Source organism: Cyphomyrmex costatus, unplaced genomic scaffold (assembly GCF_001594065.2).
Source record: "Cyphomyrmex costatus isolate MS0001 unplaced genomic scaffold, Ccosl1.0 scaffold5, whole genome shotgun sequence".
Lineage (NCBI taxonomy): Eukaryota > Metazoa > Arthropoda > Insecta > Hymenoptera > Formicidae > Cyphomyrmex > Cyphomyrmex costatus.
In genome coordinates, this window is record NW_017279267.1 from 5,240,530 (window position 1) to 5,267,962 (window position 27,433).

At 35.9% G+C, this 27,433-nt stretch overlaps 2 protein-coding genes across 2 annotated transcripts in view; both read left to right on the forward strand.

Moving 5' to 3' along the window:
- The first annotated feature begins 6,049 nt into the window (after positions 1–6,049).
- Cap-G (Chromosome associated protein G) lies at positions 6,050–10,695 on the forward strand. Its single transcript, XM_018545566.1, has 7 exons — positions 6,050–6,157; positions 6,803–7,599; positions 7,715–8,249; positions 8,327–8,623; positions 9,423–9,791; positions 9,868–10,383; positions 10,514–10,695. The coding sequence occupies exons 1-7, from the start codon at positions 6,050–6,052 to the stop codon at positions 10,628–10,630; spliced, it is 2,739 nt and encodes a 912-aa protein (XP_018401068.1). The 3' UTR covers positions 10,631–10,695.
- A 1,376-nt stretch (positions 10,696–12,071) lies between these two features.
- The window catches only part of Rpb8 (DNA-directed RNA polymerases I, II, and III subunit Rpb8), a 57,041-nt gene continuing 41,679 nt past the window's right edge, over positions 12,072–27,433 (forward strand). The window contains exon 1 of the mRNA XM_018545648.1: positions 12,072–12,145. Within this exon, the coding sequence (XP_018401150.1) occupies positions 12,073–12,145 (73 nt within the window). The 5' untranslated portion in view covers position 12,072. The remainder of the gene's footprint in view (positions 12,146–27,433) is intronic.

The window sequence follows — 27,433 nt, forward strand, 5'->3', positions numbered from 1 at the left end:
GAGAGAGAGAGAGAGAGAGAGAGAGAGAGAGAGAGTGAGTGAGTGAGTGAATGAGTGAGTGTGTGTGTGTGTGGTGTGTGAGAGAGAGAGAGAGTTTGAGAGAGAATGAGACGCATTTCACACCTGAGAGAGATATACTTGAAAAGAAAAAGAAAAATAAGTAAATAACTCATGTTGAACAGATGTAATACATTTCACAAGGGATGTGCTACTGGGTCTATCCGAGTCACGTGTCAAGAGAGCAACAACAAAGGGTGAATGGGTGAACAACAAAGGACTCGCCAATTATGTGCTGAACCTCACGATAAAAGAGGAACGAGATTCTTATACAGACACGGAGAAGACCCTCTAGTGCTACATAGATACAGCGCGAGGTACAAAAAGCACGCTCGTCGTTCTGGCTTTGCTGCCAATTGCTTGCACGCGCGTGTCGAATTTCGCAGTCTCAAAAATTGATCCGGTGTTTGAGAGACCGTCGATGGAGGAGGCACATCATCGAGAGGATTTCATCATTCCTATCATGGAAACGATGCTGATCGGGAAGCCGCGCTTTCCGCTCCGCGTCCGACTACAACACGACTACGGAATTTATTTCCAGGTGACGTCTGATGCTGCCGTTGTCAAATTTTGTATGGGATATATTCCGCGAGCGTCGCTCGAAGATGGAACGAAGGAATGAGAGAATGAAATAGAAAATCGCCGAATTGACTGATACGCCGCAGCACGACTGATGTACGAGTGTCAGGCCTAAAGAATCGTGATAACACACGACGAGATGCAAAAAGGAAGCCGAAATGGCAACGAGAACGAAAATCTGTAACGGCAGCGGAAATGGACATAGTCGAGAAAAACAGGGCGTTTACGCGCGATAGAGAATCATGGAATCACGTGCGTCTTTATGTATGTCGAATGCGATTTATTACATTCACGCGACTTCTTACTATTAGTGGCGTATTATCGTAGACATCTTTGCGTTACTAAGAAACTTCGTAATGGGCTTTCATTGATCGTCGATCAATGCGCGCAAAATATCGGTATGCTAAGGTCAGCACACACAACACGTCCTCCATAGAGAACTTTATCTGGAAGACGAAGAGACTCACTGAAAAACAAAAGGATCAGAGATCGATGCGAAAGAGCAAACAAAAAAGTGCTCAATGTAAAAGGAGAATCGTTAAAAAAAATCTTAGGAATTTCGCATAATGCTGAAATACTTCGTACGAAAATTAATTGTTAATTGTAACGAAGGACCTGATATGATATATATCGGGTATGATCTATAGTCATACGTCATGATAACATAACTAAAATAAAGGGGAGAGAGAGAGAGCGAGAGAACGAGAGAGAGAGCGAGCGAGCGAGAGAGAGAAAGAGCGAAAGAGAGCGAGAGAGAGTTATGATACATAATTAAATGAAATAAATAATAAAATATAATTAAATAAAACCGCATTCTCAGTATTCATTATTATTAATAAACTACATACGTTCGGTTTCGAGTCTTAATCCGCATAGCTATCAGGAAAAAAAAACGGCAAAAAAACGTATTGCGTAGTTTCAGTAGTTACAATTTTTAGCGTGAGGTTAATATCACACTAACACACGCGACACACACGGGGAGGCAAAATGGGAAAAAGAATGCTGAGATTAGTTTTAACACAGAGTTCGAAGGTTTATTTTATCGAGATTGATTAGTAAGAGGGGAAAAGAGATAATAGTAGGCCAAGATATGTGAACAGTATGTATACTTTGACGAAGATGGACTAATAAGCGATACGTTAATTAATTGCACGTACGGATAGTAGAACGATGAAAGATCGCGGTCTGGTTGCCAACAAATCGGATAAATAGAAAAAAAAATGAGAATCCACTGTATGCCACCGAGAAAATAAATAAATTACGAAATATTATTAAAGCTCGCGCATAAGGGAGAAAGGGGGAAGGGGAGGAGAGAGAGAGGGGGGAGAGAGAGAGAGAGAGAGAGAGAGAGAGAGAGAGAGAGAGAAAAAAAAATGAGCCAGCGAATATCGTGGATATTTTGTATTATTATGATGCACTGTGCAGATTGTAAAAGGAAAAGAAGGGCCGCGCGCGGAACAGAGAGAAGAAGTGAAAAAAGAAACGTTCTTACTTAGATAAAAGCTAAATGAAGATTATAAAAATTCCTTCTCTTAGTTTTTCATAGATTAAAAAAATGCCAGAGCGGGACAGCTCGCTATAAATCATTGACCCCCCACAACGCGGAACGCCCTGTGTAGCAGCGAATTCGCGATTTCTGTCAGCCAACCGACGAGCGCGCTGTCCGTGTTTTACGTGAGATATGTGAGCGCATGTATGTGCGTTGTGCGTTGTGCGTGTAGTGTCGAAATAACACAACCGTGACTTAAAATGCCTGCCACGCGACTTTTTTCGGGCCGGGACGATCCGAGAGACTTTTCATCGATGCAATCTCGCGACCGAATATATTCTCCCTGCTCGTTTCCCTCGGGAGTTTTTCTCAGTCGTATTGCGCTGATCGTTGACGAGAGGGTTCCGCAAAATAAGAATTTCTGAAACGAACAGTCTTTTTTTCTTTTTAAACCGTAGATGTATCTGAGCGGATGATCGTGCTTGAAGGGATCGAGTCATTTATCATTAACGGAGTCGTGGACTAAAGACACTCGTAGCGATCGGACGGCAATCATTCCATTTTCTTTGCGAATCAATAACACTTTTCGTTGGTGCGTCGTGATGAGCTTACACGTGTAACTGTATTGCTTTGCAATGAGAATGGAGCGATGGCGGTTATATTGTTACAACGACATATTATACAGTAACCGCGAGGAAATAGCGTTGAGAGCAAGATTGTGACGTACGCGGACGCGGATCGATGATGTGTCCCGAGCGGAGATGCGACGCTCGCTAAGCGGTCCAGGCCCCAAAACTACCCTAAGTGTTCAATAATCGAGGTGTCCTGTATTATGCGCATAAACGCGAGACGTTGCTTCCCTCGCCGGTTCCCTCCATTCGGTGTGCCGTCGCCTCGAATCTCGCTACGAGTGGACACATGAAATGTCGTGAATGTCGGAGAGGAGACAAACGCGGATCTCTCGCGACTTTTCTCTGTTACGCGCGCGGGAGATCAGCTGAAATTCGAGACAAGGAACAGCATCGAATAGACGCGCGCGAATCCGTATGTCGGGAACTGGAATTGGCGACGTTTCGAACAACTATATCTACCTGTTGTCATCGAGATCAGTAATACGCGAGGTCTATCGATTCGGACGTTATTCAGCCACGGCGTTTCCAGATCGATCGACGCCGATCCCAATTATAACTATCACTTCTTCTCCTATATGCCTGTTTTTATAGATGGAACTGTGTAACTTAGAAGAAAGAGATGCAGCCAAATCGGAATTCGGAGTAGAGCTCGATTTTACCTCTCCGTCGTAGCTCGATCGCTTCTGTCACAACGAATATGCGGAGATTTAAGACCAAGTTTCGTGCGCGATTGTTGACTTTCGGTGAATCACCGTTTTTTTTTCAGTATGGATGTGCGTACGAAAATACAGGATGAAGAGAGAGAGAGAGAGAGAGAGAGAGAGAGAGAGAGAGAGAGAGAGAGAGAGAGAGAATGAAAGAGAGGAGTATGTATCTGTGTGTACGTATGCGAGAAGAGAAAAGGAGCGATGGATAATTTTGGAGCTACGGAGAGGATCCGCAGTGTTGTCGACAGGGTGTTCCGTGTCCGGGGAGCCGTAGGAGCCCAAAAAAAGCTTTGCCGTCGTGCGCAGCCTCTTTACTTTATATAGGCTAATATAATTTAATTATTATTAATAATATAATAGTAAGAATAAATAAATAATGATAAATAATAATAATAATAATAATAATACATGTTACAATAAGATATTATTAGATGTAATTATTATACATGGTTTAGTCTAGATCGTGTTGTTGAAGAAAAAAAAAACAAAGTACGTATAAGCGAACAAAAAAAAAGAAATTAAGGACAAAGTAGAAGAGATGCGACGATAAAGGAGAAGGAGAAAGAAGAGGAAAAGGAAGAACAACCAGAAGTCGAGAGCAGATATACACGCCAGGACGGGGGAGACAAGTTTCGGTCTAAGACCACACGATCCTTTTGCGGTGGACTGAGCGGGACGACGCCCGCGCTTACATGCTTATATTCACGCACATGCATCAAGCTTATCAGAACAGTGCAGAACAGTGTTACGCTTTCATATATTTGCGCGCGCGATTTAGAGGAGGCCCGATCAATTAGATGGTCGACTATATCGCATTCGTTTCTCTGTTCTTTCCCGCGTGTTTCCGGATAAAGTAACAAGTGGCACGTGGTATATACTCCATATGCGCAGCTCTTCGTTTTTTGAAGACGAAAGTGAGAGAGCGAGAGCGAGAGAGAGAGAGAGAGAGAGTGCGTTGTGATTCCGCGATCGAGATACATGCGTACACACCTGTATACACATTCAATTCATGAGAAACGTAGTTATTCCGTTTTCCCCACAATCCGAGATAAAAAAAAAAAACTTGAGAATTTGTAGCATTCTCGTTAGGAAAATCCCTGGTGGATTTTGACGCTGCGCGCCTGCACAGCCCGCCGCATACCGTGTCGGAATCATTGAATGATTAAGGGAAAATCTTTAAGAAAAAAAAATAAAGAAAAAAAGACGAAGAAGAAGGAAGAGACGAAGGCGGATGATGTTTTATTAATACTGTACATATTTTAAATAATTAAAAAAACGAATAAGTAGATCGCGCGCGCGAACGGTAGCGACTTCGACCGAAAGGCGGTCTCGTTCTGAGAGAAGGGAACGCTTTTTTATGTCACGGGTCTACCGTACTCTTCTTTTCTGTTTCTTTTTTGTCTTTTTTGCATTTGAAGCGTCGCGTACAATGCCACACACGTCCATACACTTTATACATCGCGTGTAGAGAAACACCCGGTTAACAGATAAAGAGACGTTCAGGAAATAACACTTTATTCTACATCGTTCAGTAGTTATTTATATAATTCTCCGATGGATGATTCTCTTTTTCGTAATTTATAATTATTATTCGATAAACTTTGTTTTTACTCGCAACACGTGCACGCACACACGCGTACACATATACACTATACACACGTGGATTACATTGCAAACTGATACAAATACAACCCAAGTGTCATTACTTTTGATGTTAAATAAAAAATACATGATTAATAGAGCGGCCTCCCATTTTCCTTATCTTTTATTTCCTCTTTGATAAACAACTGTCGCATAATTAAATCAGCCGCATCATTTTTGCGACTACAACTGCGTAGAAACAATTACGCTGTGGACTTGCAATTATTATTATCATCGTTACTTTTGTTGTTATGTAGTTTTTATTATTACTGTTGTTGATAGAGATATTAAAATAATAAATAGAAATTATAATGTGATGATATAACGAACATTCAAATTTTCAAGCAGAAATTAGTATTCTCAAAAAAATATCGGCTGCTTTTAAATTTGTAAAAAATACATATATAAATTATATAATGATGTTTAAATCTCGGTTGATCTTGATTTATTTTAATAAAACGTTTTTTCTACAATTCTATACATATTTCGCATAAATTTTGTACTGTAAGTTAATTGAAGGGATTGTGTGTGAGATTTATAAATTTTATTATATTTATGTATGTATTATTCTGATATATTTTCGCGATGATTTTATTAGAGTACAAGCATACAAATATACGTTTTTGCCTAATGGTAAATAATTGTGGTATAGTCGATTCCTACTTTAACGATCGAATGAAATAAGATAAAAACTCAAATGAGATCCAAAAGATGGCGATAAATTTAGCCGATTGTTTTTATGATCCGTCGATCAAAACCAATATATGCCATGCTGATAAATAGATGATAGATAGACTGATAAAGAGATGGCACTATAATCGCATAAATACTGAACGCTTATTTGAAAAATTAACGTCAGTTATACGTTTGTGTCTGATAGGACAACAATAGGATGTGAGACGTGTAGTACAATATTTTCTAACATTTTCTACGCTAACATAAATATGGCTTCGGCGATCAAAGAAAATATGATAAGCATTTTTTACAAAGTGCAGTTTAATAAAACTGATCATCCACAGTACATGAAAAAACTTACAAAGTTGTATGAGAAGGTGAGTCTCCATGAGAAATAATGCTTCTTTCGGTACATTTTGATTTTGCTTTCTTGAAATGGTATTAATTTTACAAAATTGATTTGAAATTTTCGTTCAATCGATTAGAGTAATTTTAGAATAATATTGGTAATTATATAGAATACGGGCCTCCGATTTTGATCTAATTAGGCTCATTCGACGCGTTTTCACTCAAAATGAAAGAATCCGGAAGAAATTTGTTGCGCTCGACTTCGTGAATCGAGATATTAAGCGTTAAAGTTCGAGATTTTAGAGGTTAAGATATCTGTCACTGCTTTAAAAATAACAAATTACTGCTTTAGAAACACAAAAACACTGCTTTAAAAATACAAATTCACTGCTTTAATAAACAATTCAATTTAAAACAATAGTGAAGCCCCCCCGCAGGGGGTCAGAACCCACTGCATCCACGCATACACTTTTAACGTAGAAGTAATATGCGTGGATACAGTATGTTCTGCTCCCTCAGTCCCTCTGAGTGAAAACGCGTCGAATGAGCCTAATTAGATCAAAATCGGAGATGAGGCCCGTATTCTATATAATTACCATAATATTTGCTATATACATATCTTTGTCTTTTTGAAATAAATAATGGTATTTATGACGATCTATTTATTCTTTTAGACTGATTTAGATACATTTTGGGAACATTTTGTTTGGTGTTTAAAAGTGCCCCTTTCAAAGTCACAACAACAACCAAATGTCGTAAACACATTAGAGTTTTGTGCTAAATTCTGTATGAGTTTTTATCCATCTTCAGACAATGAATCCACAGAATCAATCTCACCATTTCTTAGCAAGTTATTCCATTTTCTTTTATCAAGTCACAATGTTAAGGACAAAGGAGTAAGATTTCGCATATGTCATTTTTTAAATATGCTTTTAAACTCCATGGGCGATAATGCTTTCATCGACGACAATTTATGTGACCAAATTACAGTTAGTATGATGGAACGATTACTGGACAAATCACCTAAAGTCAGAGCACAGGCTGTTTTTGCCTTATACAGATTACAGGATCCATCAGATGAACAATGTCCTGTAATAAAAATGTATCTTTTTCATGTATCTAGAGATCCAAGTACTGAAGTTCGTAAAGCAATTCTTGCTACTATGGGTAAAAATCAGAAAACCTTACAAGCCGCATTTATGAGAACACGAGATATTGATGATTCTGTTCGTAAGAAAGCATATGAATTCATCAGTAAAGTCACAGTGCGTTCCTTGACTATTGAACAAAGAGAACGTTTATTAAAGGATGGTCTCAAAGATAGATCCGAGCATGTTAGAACATGTGTAAACAATGTTTTATTGCCAGCATGGTTAAGATATTTTAAGGGAGAGTATATGAGTCTTATTCATGCATTAGATGCAGGAATAGGAACAGAGTCAGCAACTTTAGCTTTACAGGTTTTATTCCAGTAAGTATTTCTCCTAAAAAAATAGCAAATAAAGTAATGTAGCTATATCTGATAAAGTAATATGTGCTATTTATATATATATATTTATAAAAGTATAAATATTGTTTCTATACAGAAATGCTGATTTAAATACTTTATTAGAGCAAATGCCAATAGATAAGAATACAAAATTGATTCCTTTGACGAGTTTGACAAATGAAAATGTTTTATATTGGAAATGTATAATACAGCACCTTCATCATCTTTCATCTACAGAAGAATTAGAATTAATCATTCCAGAATTATCAGAGTTTTGTAAATATATACGCAATTTTGTTGCTTTTATATCTTCTCAGTCACATGAGACATGGGAAACAGAGAGTCACAAGTTTATTCTCTTACAACTTTTCGAAATATCTACAATGTATGATCTCTCAGACGAGGTAGGCAGGAAGAATTTAAACGAAGTGATAATAGACACTTTAATGAGTGATTATTGCTCCACTAAAATAATTGAGTGTCTAGTCAGTCATTTAACAAAAGTGGTACCAGATCCCAGCAATTTGTTGAATGCTGTTGCTAATATTATTAGTGAGATTAGGCTACCTTTGAAAGAAAATGTAGTCTCTCAGCAAATTACTGCAGATCAACAACATGAGAACAATATGCAAGTAAGTATTAAAATCTGATGTTAAAAAAATGATATATCTGTAAAAATGTTTTTATTTTCCTAACAATTTGATTGTAGAAAACTAAATTAAAAGTTGAAGTAATGGAACTTGAAGAGGAATTGTATCAAGCGATCAAGGAACAAAATTTTCTCCAAGCTGATAGTCTTAAAGAAAAGATTAACACTTTGAAAGAGGAAATAAATCGTTTATGTAATACACCCGAAACTGTAACAACTGAAGAGAATTTGCGGGAGAAAAATGATACTGCAACTATGGTCAAATGCCTTGATATTTTATATGTTGCAATGCAATCTATTCGGGTATTAACACCTACACTTAGAAGTTTGATGTGTCTTGTTTTAAACAGTCTTGACGTAAGTACGCATAAATTTTACATGTGCGCAAGTGCATGTGTGAAAATGTGCATTGTATTTTATTACGTGTAGTGAGAAGGCTCGTTAAGTTTTTCAAACTAATAATAAAGAGAGAAAGGATATACGAGCAAACAAATTCGTTAAAACATTTAATTTTATTCTAATATATTACGATGAATATTACGTTATTTTTGGCGTTTCGTCCCGGCTTCCACTACTGGACTCATCAGTAAGGCATTGTAGTGGAAGCCTACCTTAGACGTCTGTGTAAAGCCAGCAGCACACGGTGCTTGTTTTCCTGCTGGATTGCTAGCTAGATCAGATTCTTGCCATCGAATTGGCCGCGATATTGGCACTTTCAGCACCGCAGCCAATCCGATCGCAAGAATCTGATCTAGCTAGCAATCCAGCAGGAAAACAAGCACCGTGTGCCGCAGGCTTAAGTTATTAAATCGAAATTCTATATAAAGAGATATACGCGTATCTCAGCACTTGCGAGAATTTGCGAATATCGATAGACCTCTGATGGCGGGTCGACGTAGTAAGATACGCGTATATCTGTTTATATAGAATTTCGATTTAATAACTTACACAGGCGTCTAAGGTAGGCTTTCACTACAATGCCTTACTGATGAGTCCAGTAGTGGAAACCGGGACGAAACGCCAAAAATAACGTAATATTCTTCGCAATATATTAGAATAAAATTAAATGTTTTAACGAATTTGTTTGCTCGTATACCCTTTCTCTCTTTATTAATTGTATTTTATTGTCTCAACTTAATCTAATTTATCATTTTAGCATCCTCACGATAGTGTACATGTATTAGCGTTAAAGACGTTATGTGTTTATTGTATCTTGGACAAAGAATTAGCTAAGAAACACATCATGATATTTTTTTATCAATTTTCTCTTGAACAAGAAAATCAAGATATGTGGGTAATCTCTTTGAAAGCAATATTCGATCTCTTACTTGTATATGGTTTGGAATATTTTGATATAGTGCCATCTCTAGATAACAATTCAGTACACAATAAATCTGAAAAGACTCGCTCATTGTATACACATGAGGATAGTATACATGAGGACATTTCTATAAGTAAGCGGACTGAAATAGAGGAAGGTCCTTGCAATTTCATTAAAATCTTAACAGGATTGTTAACTAACGCGGTAAGTAACAATATCTTTGAGTTTTGCTAAAATTGAATAAAATATTTACATAGTAATTATATTTGAAAATTTATAGAATCAAGATTTACGCACTATTGCGGCGGAAGGACTCTGCAAATTATTGCTCAATCAACGAATCAATAGCAGTAGTCTATTATCGCGCCTGATAATTATGTGCTTCAATCCAGTCAACGTTGATGACATTTATCTTCGTCAGTGCTTAAGCGCTTTTTTTGACTGTTTTATAGGACGCGTACCTGATGCACAAGAAATGCTCGAAAGCGCATACCTTCCAACATTGCAGGTTCTTTGTAACGCACCGGACTTTAGCCCTCTACAGGAGATTAATGCGTATCACGTATCTAGATTTATACTGGGCTTAACGAGACGTGGTTGCCAGAAGAGTAGCGGACAAACGTTTTATACTCATAACAACCTTGCCTTTGCTATATTGGCTGAGATTTTAAATCCAGAAAGTAAAATAGATCAAGAAATTCTTATTAGATCTTTGACAGATTTATGCATTCAACTTCAGGATGATAATCTATCGAAACAAAATCTGCAAAAGGCTATCAAAAATGTTACGAAAATGGTATGTTATTTATTTTCATATTTCTGTATCAAATCTTTCATGTTCATTAATCAAATTATTACAAAACTATAATTTAAATGTGTTCTGTAATAATATACACATGTATCAACTGTAATTTAATGTCTAGCAGGTGATGAATTATGATAAACGGTTGCTTAAATATATTCAGCAATTTAAACAAAAATTAGAGATGCCTTCCGAAGAGACAGAGATTGACATGGAAGATGACAGTGACACTGAGTCGTAAATAATGCACGCACATATGTGCTTAAATAAAGGGAATCCTGATACTTGAGGATATCAAAATTAAAAATAAATTGTAACATCGTCTTAATAATTAAAATATTTAAATAAGCGTTTATAATTCTTTAAAAAAAATAATTGTAATTTTTTCTTCGTTATTTTAAATATATTGGACGTATTGGAAGATGAAGATTTCTTTTATTCTGTATTTTGCCTAAGATACCAAAATTAAGAAATACTTTATTTTACGTAATGTATTACGTCAATGTGAATCATTCTATTGAAGCACGATACGATATATTTCTTCGACAGTCGTAAAAATGCAATCTGTACACCGATGCTGCCGATGCTGCGTAAAAACTGATTGTCCACTTGGTGGCTCTCTCTATCGGCACGCTCATAAGTATCAAGGCCGTCCAGATAATCCAGTAAACGTCGTTAATTCCTAATTGCATTGATCTTCGGCTTTGGAATCGTTTCCTCGCGCAAATGATGGCCTCGATAAAGCTTCGCAAGATTCATGCGTACGTTTCCTCATTTCCGAAACTGTCTAAATTGACACCGATATGTATGTAGAAATGTAGATAGGAATAAAACTATCGCCTGTTCTTCTTTTTCAGTATTACAGTGGAAGAAATATTTCTTCTACCATGCGCGGTATATCGAATATTTCATTTTTTTTATAGGTAAGGTTCGTAGAATCGAAAGACATTAAAACGTCATTTCATAAAATAAAATGTCTCATTTTTTAGATAAGGAACTTTGATTTTATTGGTGTTTTTTTTCTGATAAAAATTAATGTCTATTTTTATGTGTTTGCAGTCATTTTTAAAATCAAGCATTTCCTTCAATTTCTATTTATTATCGCATGTTTTATGAAAGAGAAAATGTCGGTTATTTTTATATAAGGTTTCTATTTTTAAAACAATTTATGTCATTAGCGCTATTTACTCGTCGCAAAAGGTCTTTGATGAAGATGAGTAATGCATAAGAGAGACGCATATGATTCATGGAAACATCGCAGACGTATTATGATAACAAAGCAAATATTAAAATAGATTGCATTAACTTTAAATTTTTTGATTAAAAAATTAGATGTAAATTTGAAGAAATGAAATTTTTACGACAAAGATTTAGAATAAAAGAATCTTTACGAAAAGCTTTCTTATTTTATAAACATATTTAAACAAGATTTTTCAATTTATTTGTCGAATTACTTTTAATATAATGTTAGAATCGATTTTCTTTTTATAAGATTTCTTCCAAAATATTACGGTCAAAAATTAACTCGTAATTGACGTTATATTTTGTCATAATTTTGTTAAATTTTTTAAATTTTCAGAAACGAAATAAATGACGGGGTCTCGCGAAGCTATTTGTACGCACCTGGTAGCATTTGTCTACGTCGTCCGTCGACAGAGCGCAGTGTAGTCGCATATCAGCAACATGGCGGGCGTGTTGTTCGAGGATATTTTCAACGTGAAGGACATCGATCCGGAGGGCAAGAAATTCGACAGGGGTGAGTTGATATCAGAGTTCACATTTCGATGCATCCGCGCTTCGACTTGCCGCGGCGATGCGCGCGCCATTTTCATTGCCAGAATGATAGCGTCTCGCGAGCTGCTCGACCTTGCCGATAGCGCCGGCATCATCGTGAACACATGGTATAAGTAACAGCTGAGTGCTCTCGATTTCATCTCGGATCCTTCAATGTTATTCGCTTTATGTCGGCCGATGGCTACAACGAGCCGATCGAGAAAAGGATAATTAATTCGTGCACGACACTGAATCCGCTCGTCGAGATCGGCACGTATCAACCTTGATACGTTAACCGAGATAAACCGGCGTATGTATACAGTAACTTGAATGGCGGGCTATTCGAACGCAGATAGTCAAAAGTTGAAACAGTCGAGACAGTCTTGAAATAAGAGCGGACTGTGAATATAAAATCGAAATTTGCTCTTCGAAACTTATCATTGGTTTTTGTGTGATTGTAAATAGAGATCCTGATTCTGTCGTAAACGAGATCTTCATTTGCATTTCTTAAAATGATCCCTGTTTTGAAAATTGTGGTTCCAGTTAAAATACGCGATATTATTATTTCTTCACCCCGGAAGGCATTTTGAAATCCGCGTTTGCGTCTGATAGATATCGATATCTCCGTTTATTCATCCTGGAGGACATCACGGCCCTGATAACCGCGGCCTTTCCTCTCTACATTTTTGCCGCTTGCTCGTGGACCACGAGAGAGAGAGAGAGAGAGGAATTTGTAAAGTGACGTAGATCGGAGACGACCATGACCGAATTCTCTCCCGGAATATATTGGATCTTCGCAGTATGTTCTGTGCCCTGTTAACTTTGCCGCCCAAAAATTACCAATGTATTAATCAATTTTTTAATCTAATCAGACTTAAGCCTGGGTTTTAATTATCTGGTCAACTCGTGGTTAAGTTTAATCTGATGTTTTATCCAATGGGCTTCATCTATGATCTACGGTCATTCATGGATGAGTCTATTGAGTGAAGTCTATTGAGTGAAATAGATAATGAAAAACCAGGCCTCAATATTTGGCAGAATGCTTCATTGACAGAAAACCACCTGGTTCAGTTCGGTTACGATTAGAGTACTCGTTATATTAATTGTTTTGAGATAGATATTTTCATCGTTGAATGGTCTGACAAATAATACAATTTTTTATTGATGGGCTTTTATTTTATAATGTACGTTTATTTTTTCTTCTCTACAATACAATTCTACAAATAGTTAGAAACATTAAAAGCACATTTCCTTTCACGGTGTTCCGTTTATCAAGAATATTAAGCGTCGTGTCTTCGATGCTAGAAATCGCTCCGAGATCTCAGACAAAAGAAAGAATTAACGAATCACATTTGAACAATTCGGTCACGAATAACGATCGATCGATTCTCCTCCGAAGTTCTGGTTGCCTGTAATTTAACCTAATGATTATTTCTTATGCGGAAGTATGTCCCCGTATACATTGTTACGATCGTGAATCTCCTCTCATGTTCAATTCAACGTTATTGACAGAACTACAATACAAAATCGGTGATTGCCATCTCCGATTTAGATAACCCAGATTGTCAGCGACAGGTCCATTCGCGTAGCCTAGGATCCTCTTCCTCCCGTCACCCTCTTCGCCTATCTCTTTCTCTCGCCGTGTCATCTTTCATTCCGCGTTCGATAAAACACGCTATTACCATATACGGCGTATATCGACCAACGAGCGTTCCTCTTCGGAGTACGATTGTGAATTTCGAGTCGATAATTGGGTAGTGCCCATCGCTGGCTGACGAGCGAGCGTTGCAAAACGAGAATGTTGAGAGTGTGGGGAGAGTTTCTCCCTCTTTCTCTCTCTTCCCCTCCCTCCCCACCTCTCTCTCTCTCTCTTTCTCCCTTTTGTGAGGGATGGAACCGGGTGCTCGCTTACGACCGGTCGATGCAGCGAGGATGCCCGCAGCAGCAGCAGCAGCAGCTCCGAGCAACACGGCGCTCACGTAATATGACGCGACTGCGTTGCTGAGCTGAGGAGAGAGAGAAAGAAAGAGAGAGAGAGAGAGAGATAGAGAGCGAGGGCGAGAAAGGAGGTAAGGTAGTAAGGATGGTGAAACGGTTGCGCGGAGTGCTATGAAGCAACCGGGACGTGTGAGTTGTGCTGGTGGGGGTTGACACGGTCAAGGTCAGCCTCAGTTCTAAGGTCGCGGGGGTATGTCATCTCAGAAGGGAGCGCCTGAATAATACTCCGTCTCCTTTTCTCGCTCGCTCGCTCGCTCGCTCGCTCGCTCGTTCGTTCTCTCCCTTCCTTTCGTCGTCTCTTTCTCGTTTTTGTGCTCGTTTTGAACTTCGCTTTCGGATCAAGTCGTAAAGCGAGGACGAGCGTTATTCGTCTTCTACTTTTTTGATTTCGTTTTCCTTTTCCCCCTTTTACGTTCGTATGCGTGTCAGCTTGGACTCGTCCATCCGCCGACTGATGGGAGAGCCGTTTTTATTTCTTCATCTCGCGGGCTTCCCTTCCCTCGCTTGGCCGATGCGAGGATGCGCGCTTAATTTCGTTTCGCGATCATAGAAACGCAAAGTGATCTTCGTATATATATATAAAATGAATAAATAAAATAAAGAAGATTTATAATTTATAAGGTTCCGCTCTGCGTAAAAAAAGAGTATTGTTTTAATATTGTCGCAAACGAGCAACTATAATAATATTAGATGGATAAAAATTTGTAATAGTCTCGCATGGTTTAATTGTTATTGTTCAATTGTTTTAAATGGTAATAGTAGTCAATTACATCATCCTGTGTAAAAATGTTTTTAATAATTTTAACTATTTTTTATGTATTTTTGTTTATTGAACATGAATCCGATTTTCAAATTTACGTATATCACGTCACAATTTTGAAAAAAATGACGTCAAAGAGATAAAAATTTGAAATAGATTCAAGTTTAGCATCCAAAAAATTATAGGAAACGATAAAGTTCGTTTAGACGACAATACAAAAATGTAAATTCGCAGGCTAGTACTATTTCCTTTTTAAATATTTCTAATTTATAATTATTTCGTAAATAGAGCTAGGAGAATTTCATTTATAACTGGCATTTTAAGATCGCAGTGAATTCAACATATGTTCAGCAGTCGGAAGTTACAGTATGTAGTGGTTTTCAAATTGATTTTTAAATTTTGTTCGCTTTGAAGAGAAGTCCACGTGTATCAAGTGTAATCAAGTCTTGGCTTTGCTGCAAGTCTATCTTTTCCACTTGCATCTGTTTGCGAATCGAGCAAAGTGCTCATTAGAACAAAAACTCATTTCTATATCACTGTACTTTAATTTTAATCTCAGTTTAACTAACTCTTCGTCATTTTCTAGTTTTCAGAATTAGAAACAGATGAAGAGCAAGTTGAACCGAAATTAAAGTTAATAAGATAAACATTAGGGATTTTTGCATACATTCTCTATCGGTTAGATTATTATCCAATAGTTGGTGGATATAGACGACCTACAACGATCATTTCACTGACTATTACGAGGTGCAGAGGCCGAAAAACAAGATTAAATAATTTTTAACCGCGATGGTTAAAAATAATAGAATAGGCTATTTTGTAGGTTACTTTAAATTATAAATTATGCATGTAAAGCAGTTACAAGTTAAGAGGAATAAATATAATCACACTATTATTCTTAGATGCAAATGAGAAATATTATAAAATTTGTTAAATAAGTAAATTGGTTTTCTAGTTAAACTTCCTGTTCTGTTTCAATCGAGATAGTTGGAATAATTTACTTAGGAAACTCAAGCAAATCGCCGATAATAATTTCCTCGTTCTCTCCGAGAAACGTATGTTTCTCGATGTTATTTTTAGATCCAGAAATTCATCATGTGCACATACAATGCGATGAGTAACCATATTCTGTGAACGGCACAAAGATAACAGTCTTAATTAAAAAAATTTTTGATACTCGCAAAATTTAATAAAGTTCTTCCTGTATTATATTGCAGTATTAATACATATTATAAAGGATATAATGTTCACAGATATGTCTAAAATGTTCGACCGTTATATCTCGTACTTTTACATGTTAAGTGTTTACATACATAGGTTGCATGATTGATATTATCTTGATATTATTGAGGCTGGGTTGTTCCACTTTTCGGTAAACTTCAGTTTACTGTCTTATTCTCTTATGCTCTTATTCTTTTACTCTTGCTTTTACTTTGCTTATCCAGTAAATAAATCACCACGTAGTTTACCTGAAAATAGTACAACTGGCTTAAGAGATACGCGTTATGATGGCGCGTAGTACCCAAAGGGTTAATGTTGGTAATAGACGAACAAAATAGGCGCATCTTGACATCAATTTCGAGGATGTTTAATGTCGTGACGTGCCACATTGGGATGACGATTTGACCGCACGCTAATAGTTCCTTTAACGATCCAATTAAATGTAAGTGCCGTTATAAATAATTGCTAGCTGAATCTATTCCACGATAGTTTGCTATAACGTATAAAATACAAGAGAATTCGTGAAATTAATGCACATAATAAAACGATATTCTCAACTTTATTTTCGTGATTATAATTCCGATCATATTAACTTTTTTTTATAAATGTCCCAATAATAGCACTTTGACTGATTATATATAATTACTTCGTGTTTTTGCTTTCGTCGTAAACAATCAAATTATTTAACAAAAGTATTAAATTAAATATCTTGACGGACACACAACTGAGAGCCAATAAATTGATCGCAGTTAGTAGTACGTGTAATATATAGACAAAGGTATATTTACATGTATTTCTTACATTAATTTCAACAATAGTTTTTCGAACGTTTCGGCTACATTCGAGTCATCATCAGCGATTTGATACAACGGAAAAGAAACATTAATCTTAGATCAAAACGAATTGAATAATGTTTCTTTTCCGCTGTACCAAATCGCTCATGATGGCTCGAATGTAGTCGAAACGTTCGAAAAACTATTGTTGAAATTAATATCATGAAATATATATAAGTATATCTTTGTCTATATATTACACGCACTATTAACTGCGATCAATTTACTGGCTCTCAATTGCCTATCAAGATATTTAATTTAATAATTTATTTTATTCTCAAGAGCTCATTCTAATATATTTTGTATTTAACAAAATATTCTTTGGAAAATGGAGTTGTGTCTATTTTGTTTATGTTGGAGTGCCGTGATATCTCGACATGTTCAAAATTGTTATGTCATTTACAGCATTAACCCATTAGTTACTACGCGTTATTATAATAGTGCGTACGCTACCTAATGATGTACGTGTTGAAGTAATGTCAACTTAATTATTACCTAAGTATTTTCTAGAAAAGATCGATTTTAAGTTTCATGAACAATAATGTGAAATGTGCAACTATTTTTTGGACTGTTTCGATACTGCTCGTGTTGTCTGTATATTGTTTAGATCAAAATTAAGGAGATTGATGATTTTTCCCCTTTTCTTCGTGGTTTAAATATTGAAGAGATAAATGTGCACATTGATTTCATTCGATGCTTCCTTCATTCCTGATTCCTTTTCTCCTTGTCCCGGCGACGACGCAAGTGGGTCATGGAGAAACGGGGAAAGGGAACAAGCACGAAGGCTCTGTTCCTTTTCGTTTGTTCGATTAACACTTAAAGTGTCGTTTGTTATTAACAAGATTCGGATGTGTCTCTCAAGAATTCTTCTATTTTTCCTTATCTGCCTATACCTGATTGTAGGACATTGTTACCGCGTCTCCTGATATGCAATCGAGAATGTTCGACATATTTCTTCTTCGAATACTCATTAGAACACGACATTCCAAACTTGATGGAAAATGTACAAATAATATTGTAAAAAATTTTAATTGTTTCTTAGCCAGCTTTCTATAAATACTAAAAATGAAATCTTTGATATTAATCTATTATAATTAATTATTAACTTTTATTGTTAGTACATGATGAATCGTTTGCACGTTTGAGAGAAGTTAATTTTTGTCATTTTTTAATATAATAATTATTATTAAATGATTCTTACATATACACTTTTAAAAGTATTATAAAACATTTTTGAAAAGTACTTGTTGTGTATTTAAAACAAGAAAAAGATAAGAAATCATTTTACAGCTATGTGTTCGTAATATTTAAAAAAAAAATGGCGCGCAGGATATAAATGATTCAATCATTTGTAATAAAGATAAATTTTTCGTTTGAAATTGCTTTCAATTTAAAGAAGCATAATTATTTTTTTACTTTAAAAGGTTAAATCGTGAAAAAAAACATTGTTTCCATTCAGAGATATTAATGCCATGACATTTTCATTAAATAAAACGTAGGAGTTAAAAAGTTTTCCATCATTAAAGGTCGACTTAAATGAAAACGAAAACTTGATGCTGTATGAGTGAATGATTAACATGAACTGTGTCGTCTAGTCAGGCTTATACTACATGTCTTATTAATTTAGAAGCTTATGCTTTTATGTAACTTTGCGCGCGCGATCGGCTTAACTAGATCGGATTCGATGGCGAGTCGAATCGATGCCGTTATCGAAGTAACGGCATGAAACGAGGCGGTAACCGTATGGAGATTGGTCGAACGTTTATGTATGATAAAATGTAACGCCGTTGAGATCGCGCGGGATTGTTATTACGCCAAGAGATTACGCTGTTATACTTCAAAATCTGAATAAATGACTGCTTCACTATATCGAATTGAAATACGGATTTCTGTATTGCCAGTATATACCAATTTGAATACGGATGAAATTTTATTTATTTTATTAACGATTAAATTGCTGCTGCCGAGCACTGATAACACGACCAGTTATTGCTTTAAATTATCGCTTCTATTTCAGAAGCAATTTTTGCGAACTATCCGGGAGACATCAATTAATATTACATTAACATTGTAATTTCTCACTCAACAACTTTAATACAACACATGTACGTAATATATCAGTTATATCGAGTAGGAAATTATAACATCGATATATTAAACTGAATCTAACTGATGTTATGTTACATACACATGTGTTATATTAACATTGTTACTGTTAGTTGGTGTTTATTAGGTAATTTCGCGTAATCACTTTTTTTGAGTATATAATCATTTGGCTGCGAATAAAAAATGATAGAGATTTCTGACAGCTTAAGGTTCCTCGTATGCTTAGATTTACTAGAATCCAGTAGGCCCTGTTGCATCGGAACAAAGGGTTAAGGAGGGGTAGGTCCATTGTGCGCGCGATCGTAATCAAGTGGAATATATACGAATTAATTTTTATTGTTACCTTCAACAGCAGCAGCAGCAGTAGCAATAATAGGAATAACAATATTAATGACAATAGCAATCACAATCAAAATAACAATAGTTTTGTTATTTTGATTGTGATTTCTATTTCAACTTTATTTGATTTAACATTAAAACCGTTACCTAAATTGTATTAATGATAACCTATAAACTTAAGATCGAAATTACACTCAGACACTGCGTTTGCTCTTTGCAAGCATTTTATATTATTTTATATTATTAATTTATTGAATTTATTAAAGCATTTCATATAATATTGCATTGTTTTATTTTTTAATAGTGGATTGAGTAAATAAACACGGATTGTTTAAAATGTTTAAATAAAATCAATTAACGGCTTTAGAAGTATTACTTTATTTTATTTATAATAATAATAATAATAACAAAATTTAATATTAATTTTTATAATAAATAAATATTACGTGCAGATACATGAAACACACAAATAAGCCGTCGTCATTTTGACATCAAAGTAACGTCAAAGACGTATTTGTTAAAATGCAATTTATTCTGAATTCTGAAATTTTACGTTAATAGTACCTGTATCTTAGGTATGTCATTTTTCTAGTACCTGTACCTGGGTACATTTTTTCCAGAATACCTGTATTTAGGGTACTGAAAATAGAGTACTTTGCACAACATTGATTGTGACGGCGATGGCCGGTGTCGTCGGCGTGAGTGAGTGGACGTGCACGAGAGTAGGTAAATGCACGAGATCGCGATTGGCCGCGGCATCACGGTTCAACCAATCAGCGGGTGCGGCTGCGAGCTTCGCGCGCGCGGATCCGGTACCGCGGTCGAGGTCGACTTGACCAGTGTCGAGGTAACACGCCATGAATTGTTGAGAAAAACTGACCGATTGATTTGTACTTATGTACGATGGAGCGCGGTGCACACGCAAATCGAAAATACGCATCGCGCTTATCGATTCGAAGAAATGCGACACGTGGCTATTTCGTAACGGCGACGACGACGACGACGACGACGGACGACGGCGAGAGTGGACACGGAGTATTCGGCGAGTGAACGTGGTGAACGAGGCAAGGAGATGAAATTTGCGACAGTGAGTAAGCGGGAGTAAGGGGGAGAGAGAGAGAGAGAGAGAGAGGCGCGCATGATGGATACCGTTCGCAGATCAGCGAGAACGGAAGAGGGGAACGGTGGGAGGAAAGAGGGAGAGTACCCGGCTGCCTTCAGTTTGGCGTTCGGTGTTGCTAGGCGCGAGGGCCACTGTCAGTGCCAAGGCGGCAGCCGGCAACATTCTCTCGATCGTGAGAATCAAATCCAGCTCTCTCCTTTCTTCCTCGCCTATAGCGAATTCGGCGAGATGTCGTCCCATATAGGTTTTCGCGCGTCTTTCTTCGCCTCTCTCGGCGGCTCCGGGAACGGATGCATTTTCGAGAATATTCCCCGCGCGCGCGACAGAGGCGAGTGGCGCCTATACTTGTCGAATCTGCCCGATCTGCCGGCACACTCTGTGGCCTCCGCTCTCGGTCATGTCCGCGTACTTACGTGTGTGCGTGCGAAAAAGAACCGAGCGTGTGCGAGACACGCGAATCACGGAATGCCTTATACGGCGGATATACGAACGCGCGTCACTTTCATCAATCAGCGACGATCGGCGAGATGATCCTCGATTAACGCGGAGCACCGTGAGTATATTTTTGTACCGATAATTTTTTCATTTCAACTCGTACTTTCGAATCGACCGTATTCGTTTTTTTTTTGTCGCGGCGCTTTTATTAGACTGTTTAACAATTGATATCGTATTATGCAACATGTTTAGTTGTTTAACGTATATGCGTATACGGTTAAATTATAGCTTACCCTACATTAATCGAACGAAGGGAAAATATCTAAATGCATTAATTTTACAAGTATTCGCATTTGTCATGGAGCAGACATTAAGGTGTAGAAACAGTAAAAAAAGAGGAAGTATCCTCATTAGCAATGACATGATAAAATATGGAATGTGTCAAGATATGATGGATTTGATAATGCATTTCGTGTCGCAGTCGATACCTTATTATATATACATGTATATGTACATGTGTATGTTACACATAATGTATATAATAGGTGCATATGTAAGAATTTAGTATGACTTTATAAAAAGTATTTTTGACAACAATTAATACTTACGTAAGATTAATTAAAGAGAGTTAAAAAGGAAAATGGAGAGGAAATTATAAACAAACGTAAGTAAATGCGAATATTTCACGGAAGTAGAAATAGTTTCTAAAGCGATTTTTGTAGCGATATCTCGATTGTTCCGGGAACTTGAACGTCACGTTCGTATACGTACAAGTTAAATATGCTGAATAGGCGAGCCACGCAGTTATAGAACATCGTGATACGTAGATTGGATATGGTCTTAAAAATTCGCTCGCAAATTAAAAGTATAAATTGATAAAAATACATCAGTGTCTTGAGAACGGCTTTATTTTGTTGACTTTTAAAGTTAGCCATTAGAAAATTCAGTATTGCATTTCATAATTTAAAAATAAAAATACACACACACACACACACATATATATATATATATATATATATCTCTTTTTGTGAGAGCTGCGGAATAATGTTAATTCTTTTTATTATAAGTTATCGTATTATTATACTTAAATAACATATTTCATACAATAAATAAACACCAAGCATATGTGCGATTATAATTCTCTTAGAAAAAAAAATGGAGCAAAATCGTCAATTATTTTCTATATAGTTCGAGAATTATGAAACCGACGTGGATTCGATGAAACGGTTAGATCGCCGTTTTTGTCCGCTTTTGCGACGAGCGTAGTCGAATCATGTTTTCTTCCTTATTTGCGTTTCTGAGTCACGCGCGTGTCTGGCGGCTATCTATTCACGCGATCCGCCGACGCGGCGCGCGCACTTGTATTATGTTGACGGTTATTTATTCGAACGTAACACCGAACGAAAAATGCTAGCGTTTCTACCTTTATCACTTACGCAGAAATTTCAACGAATTGCAAAAAATTATCGCATTGATAAAGAACTACTTAAATACTTTCCTATGAATTGGATACTTGCGTATATTTAGACAGCAAAAGTAAAAGTAAAAATTTGTTATCTTTACCAGCTTTTTTAATCTAATTGTTTTACGTATTACATAAAGTGCCTTGAAATTTGTGAAAATAGATAAACGAGTTCCGTTAATTCTAAAATTTGTAATCATGTTATTTTCAACATATCTAATTAAATAAAAAAAAAAAAATAAAATTAATCTGTGCAGATATAAAATAGTATAAATAAATAAAAAGATCGAATTTATGGCGAAAAAATAAAAAAAGAGCTGACGAATAATTCTGTGACAAATTAAATCAATCGGATTTTGTAATGAGTTGATGAAACTGGAACTCTTTTACGCAAGACGAAAAAAAAACCGGTGCTTAGTAATATTCCAAACAAACGTCGATCGACAAAGTTGTCATTTTTTTTACTTTGTTTGACTTTGACAAATAATTGATGAATGTGAATACCCACATAAGATATACGATTAAGTTAAATTTAAACGAAAATAGAGTATATAAATAGAAAAAGGAAAGTGGCAAATTGTATTAAAAATTCTATTGTCATTTCTTGTTTCTCTTTGAAAATATCCTAGTAATTTGCAAACGCGCGTGTATTGATTAAACTGTATGGTGCGATTTCTCCGGATGCCAGTCAAAACTCCTGGAGATTGTTTGTCTCATGAGGGAGAGAGATATGTCGATAACAGAATATGCGTTGAATGCGCCGTTTACTAATTCCACTAGGTTTATATCTTTTAGAAGCTTGGTTCACTTCAGGGTACGAAGGGTCATTGATTAAGTCGCGCGTTTCTTCTCCAGACACATTACGAAGACCAAAGATCCCTTTACTAAACCATACAATATTCCATTAATTACCTTAAAATGCAACTGTAAATGCCGTAACAGTATAAATGACAAATATAGGTATAACGAAAAATTTTTATATAAGCAAGAAAAGTTTGTCTTCATGTATAAAAAAAAAGAAAAAACTGAATACTGTGCGTCACTTTTAGATGATGTCAAACTTTCACATTTTACAGCAATATTGAGCTTTCAATTATCATAGGTACACGCAAAATTACACATTCAGATAGTGTCTTTTCTAGTTTGATTATATCGAATATTGTTGTTACAAAGTATATTTTAGGTACCCTTATATACATCGAGGCTTATTTATTCAGTAAAATAAAAAATTACAGAATAGAATTGCTTTTAATGCATTATATTCTGTAACTCTTATAATACTTAGTTATTTTTCATACATTTGTTTCTTTTTTAATTTCTGAATCTGAAAATGATAACAAACGACGGAATAAAAAATTTTTACTTTATGTTTGTCTTAGCACAGCAAGATTAATTCTCGTATTGGTTTATACAGCGACATTATAAATACACGCAGAGCATAAATACTGACTACGAATGATCCTCGTTTCGATCGATTGATAGCGAGCTAATTGTAAGTCGTGCCAGCGCACCACAAAGATATGACATAATCGAGCAACGTTTCAGCTACATTTTTTCTTTGCACGTGGCGTGATTTGAAAGACCGGTCCCCACCTTGTCCGAGATCGTTCCCTCGAGCGGTCGACCTTGAGACCAGCTGACAAGCCGAGGAAGATGAACGAGGAGGAGAAGGGAGAACATTGCGCAACGCTTCGAAATATCGTGATTTTGAGACCGGCCATCGAGATCCTCGTACAGTCTCTTTGTCTTTATAGTAGAGAAGTAAATATTGGGTGCTTTCCAGCAACGGAACACAGTCATCCACTGTGTGACACAAGTAATACACAGTGTGGTCTTGTAATAATTGGAACGTTGCTTAGCTTTTTTTTATTTCACCGCCAAAGTGAAATAGAAAAAAAATCTTATATATAATATTTATGTTTGAATATATCCGAGTACAATCTGAAAATCTCTTATTGGGGTATTACTTCCAAAACAATAAATAGTAATGTAATGTAAAAATTTGATATTTGCGAAGTGATACAAATTATAAAACAACGACACTGTCAAATACAACATTTTGGCTGTGTATGTTTGTGTCGACTTGTGTGTCATAACAGCATCCACATTCGTCGGAGTCTCTCTTATATTAAACTCTAATAAATATTCTGTTTTTTTTTCTCTTCTAAAATTCGTTTATTGTTATTGATCTAAAATATATTTGGTAAAAAATATTTCGTCTAACAAAATGACTTTAAACTGTTGTATATGTATAATATAATGTAATATATACATAATTTCGGGTTCGACTTCCAGCTGAGGTAATATTTTATATTACCTCAATAAGAATTATTATTATTTTCAGATTTTAATATAGTTTAACATCGATATATAATAAGATGCCAAAAGAGCATCAATTAATTATTAAATTGTTAATCAATTTAATTCGTGATAGTACTGTGGTAGTATATTAGAGTTGCGTTTCAAGACCGACAATTGTTCGACGCGCAGTTTAGAAAGGCTACATATATTAGTATATAAATTTACGCGAAATTATTATATATAAGTAACTAACAATAAGATTCAAGTTAGACTGTTATAGGCTTCGTATTCGTATTAGTTATGTTATTACAATGACGGTCTTTAGAATTGAATATTGTTTATATATATATTTTTAGAAAGATAATATCTATTATACAATCAATATATTCCAGAATCGTTAAAATTTTTTAATCACATATTCAATTCGATTTAACTTTAATAAAAACTCTATGATTTTGTTAAATATATTTACTATATAGAATTTTTTATAAAAAAGTTTATTTATTACGATTAATAAAATTATTACTATTTATTTATGTTTTGTAGCAAAGTAAATATATTAATAAATACTATTTTTTATACAATTATTTTTATCGCGATTATTGAGTTATGTGTCAATTTCCGATATGCTTTCTCGGATTTATGTGTAAAAATTCATTGAGTTATCGATATTCTTACTGTACTCTTTCCCGAATCGTCCATATGCAACTATCAATATTTTGTCAACGACTATCATACGAAAAATCTATTTCGAGTGTGTGATATATACATAGATAAAAGATTCAGTTTATCTCCAAAGAATGCGATACTTTAAGACTCGACAGACACACATAATTCTCGACCACCAAAGGATACTTGTGACTAGGTCACGAGACTGATCGTAAATTTTCATTTCGTGAGAAAGTAACAGCTTTGTCGATTCGTGAAGTAGCAATTATTCTTGTTTTCTAATCGATACAATTTATTTGACCCATCTTGTTTGAAGATTTGTAAACGTTTGTGTTACATTGCTGGATAGTTTTAGTACCGAATTTAGATGCTGTATCCGAAAGAAAAAAATACGAAGAGGGTAAATATACTTAATGCTTAGTAGAAACGAGAAATGAGAGATCAGTGAAAAATTCTAACCAATATTCTAGAGATAAGAAGCACTTACTTAGTATATAATGAAATAATGAATTCAAATAAGTTCGTTCATCATAATTAAATCGAAGCTTTCAGATGAATCGAAAGCATTGTATGCTCTTTTTAGTGCATTTAACATATTAAAAGGGTGTATTGGGAAAGAGATTCTTACAAAGGATGATAATAATCGAAATGGAGCGATAGAGAGAGAGAGAGACGAGAACTCGATTCACGAAATAGCAAAGAAACAACGATGTAATTTTACTCGTCACAGAAGTGAGATGAGAAACAAAGAGCTAGGCCATCGTTGAAGTTTGAAAGCGGTGGTAGAAAAGACGGAGTGGTAGCGGGTAGTAAAAGGAGAAGGCGGCAGAAACATTCAGATGGGAAGGGGAGTACTGAGAGAGGGTGGAAAGAGCGCCATGTTCGCCCTCTGACGCTCTTTTGAAGGTCAAGGTTTTCCGTTCCTTGTTGATTGTGTGAGTGTGTGTGTGTGTCTGTGTGCGTGCGTGTTGTGTGCGCGTCTGTATGTGTGAGAGAGATATACACACGGGGATAACTACGATAAATGTAGTGGAGGATGGCTCAGCCGTAAGAGGGATGAAGAGAGAGAGAGAGAGAGAGTGTTGTAGGGAATATATACGTGGGTGGTCGGTCGAGGGTAAACTGTAGGAGAGAGGGGGAAGTATAGGGGTAGCGAGAGCCTGGTGCCCAGTATTTATAGCGCTTGCGAACCGGTCGATAACGGATAGCGACATTGCGCAGTTGGGAAACCCCCGCGTCGAAGCCAGCCCACGCATATCGCCCCCTTGCCGCCCTCTCTACCAACCCCTTTCGCTTTGACTCGATCTTTTTCCCCTCCCGTCCATCCCTTCCTCTTCTTTGTCTCTTTATTAGTAGCTTAAATTTAATTTTTACTTCGACGTGGAGAGTAAACGTTTAATCTATTGTGTCGTTCCACCTTGTATATAATTTTTCTATTTCTCAAGTTTCTTTGTTGGTAGATTTATTTTTATTCTTGTTAGTATTAATTATACTTTCGTGTCCCGCAGCTGCATTTTTTCCTATTGCTGTGTATTGCTTTGAGATCTTGTCGTAAAATGTAAAAAACTGTACTCAGACCCATCTTACTGTCCTCGACTATATAGTAGATTTTTAAATTAATTTTGAGTTAATTTGTTTGTTTGTATTAAAATTTAAAACAACCATAAGATGAGCAAATAAGGTATACGTACCGATTAATGCACAGTTAATGGATGTGACTCAATTCGTTAGATAAATGGTACAAAGTCTTAAATATTAATCTTTTAATGATATATGTACGATTCTAAATAAATTTGTTATTTATAAAAGTTTAGTAACGGATTAATTTATAATCGTACATATTGTTAAAACTTTGTATTTGAAATATTTCATCACTTTGTCCAATAATTAGTTCATGTGTCTTCTAATTGGTACACTTATCTGTAAAACATTTATATTATATTTTTTATTTATTAAATGGTTAAAAGGAATCCAAATATTCACAAATATCTTATTTTGCTTTGCAAATAAACAAGGGTTATCTT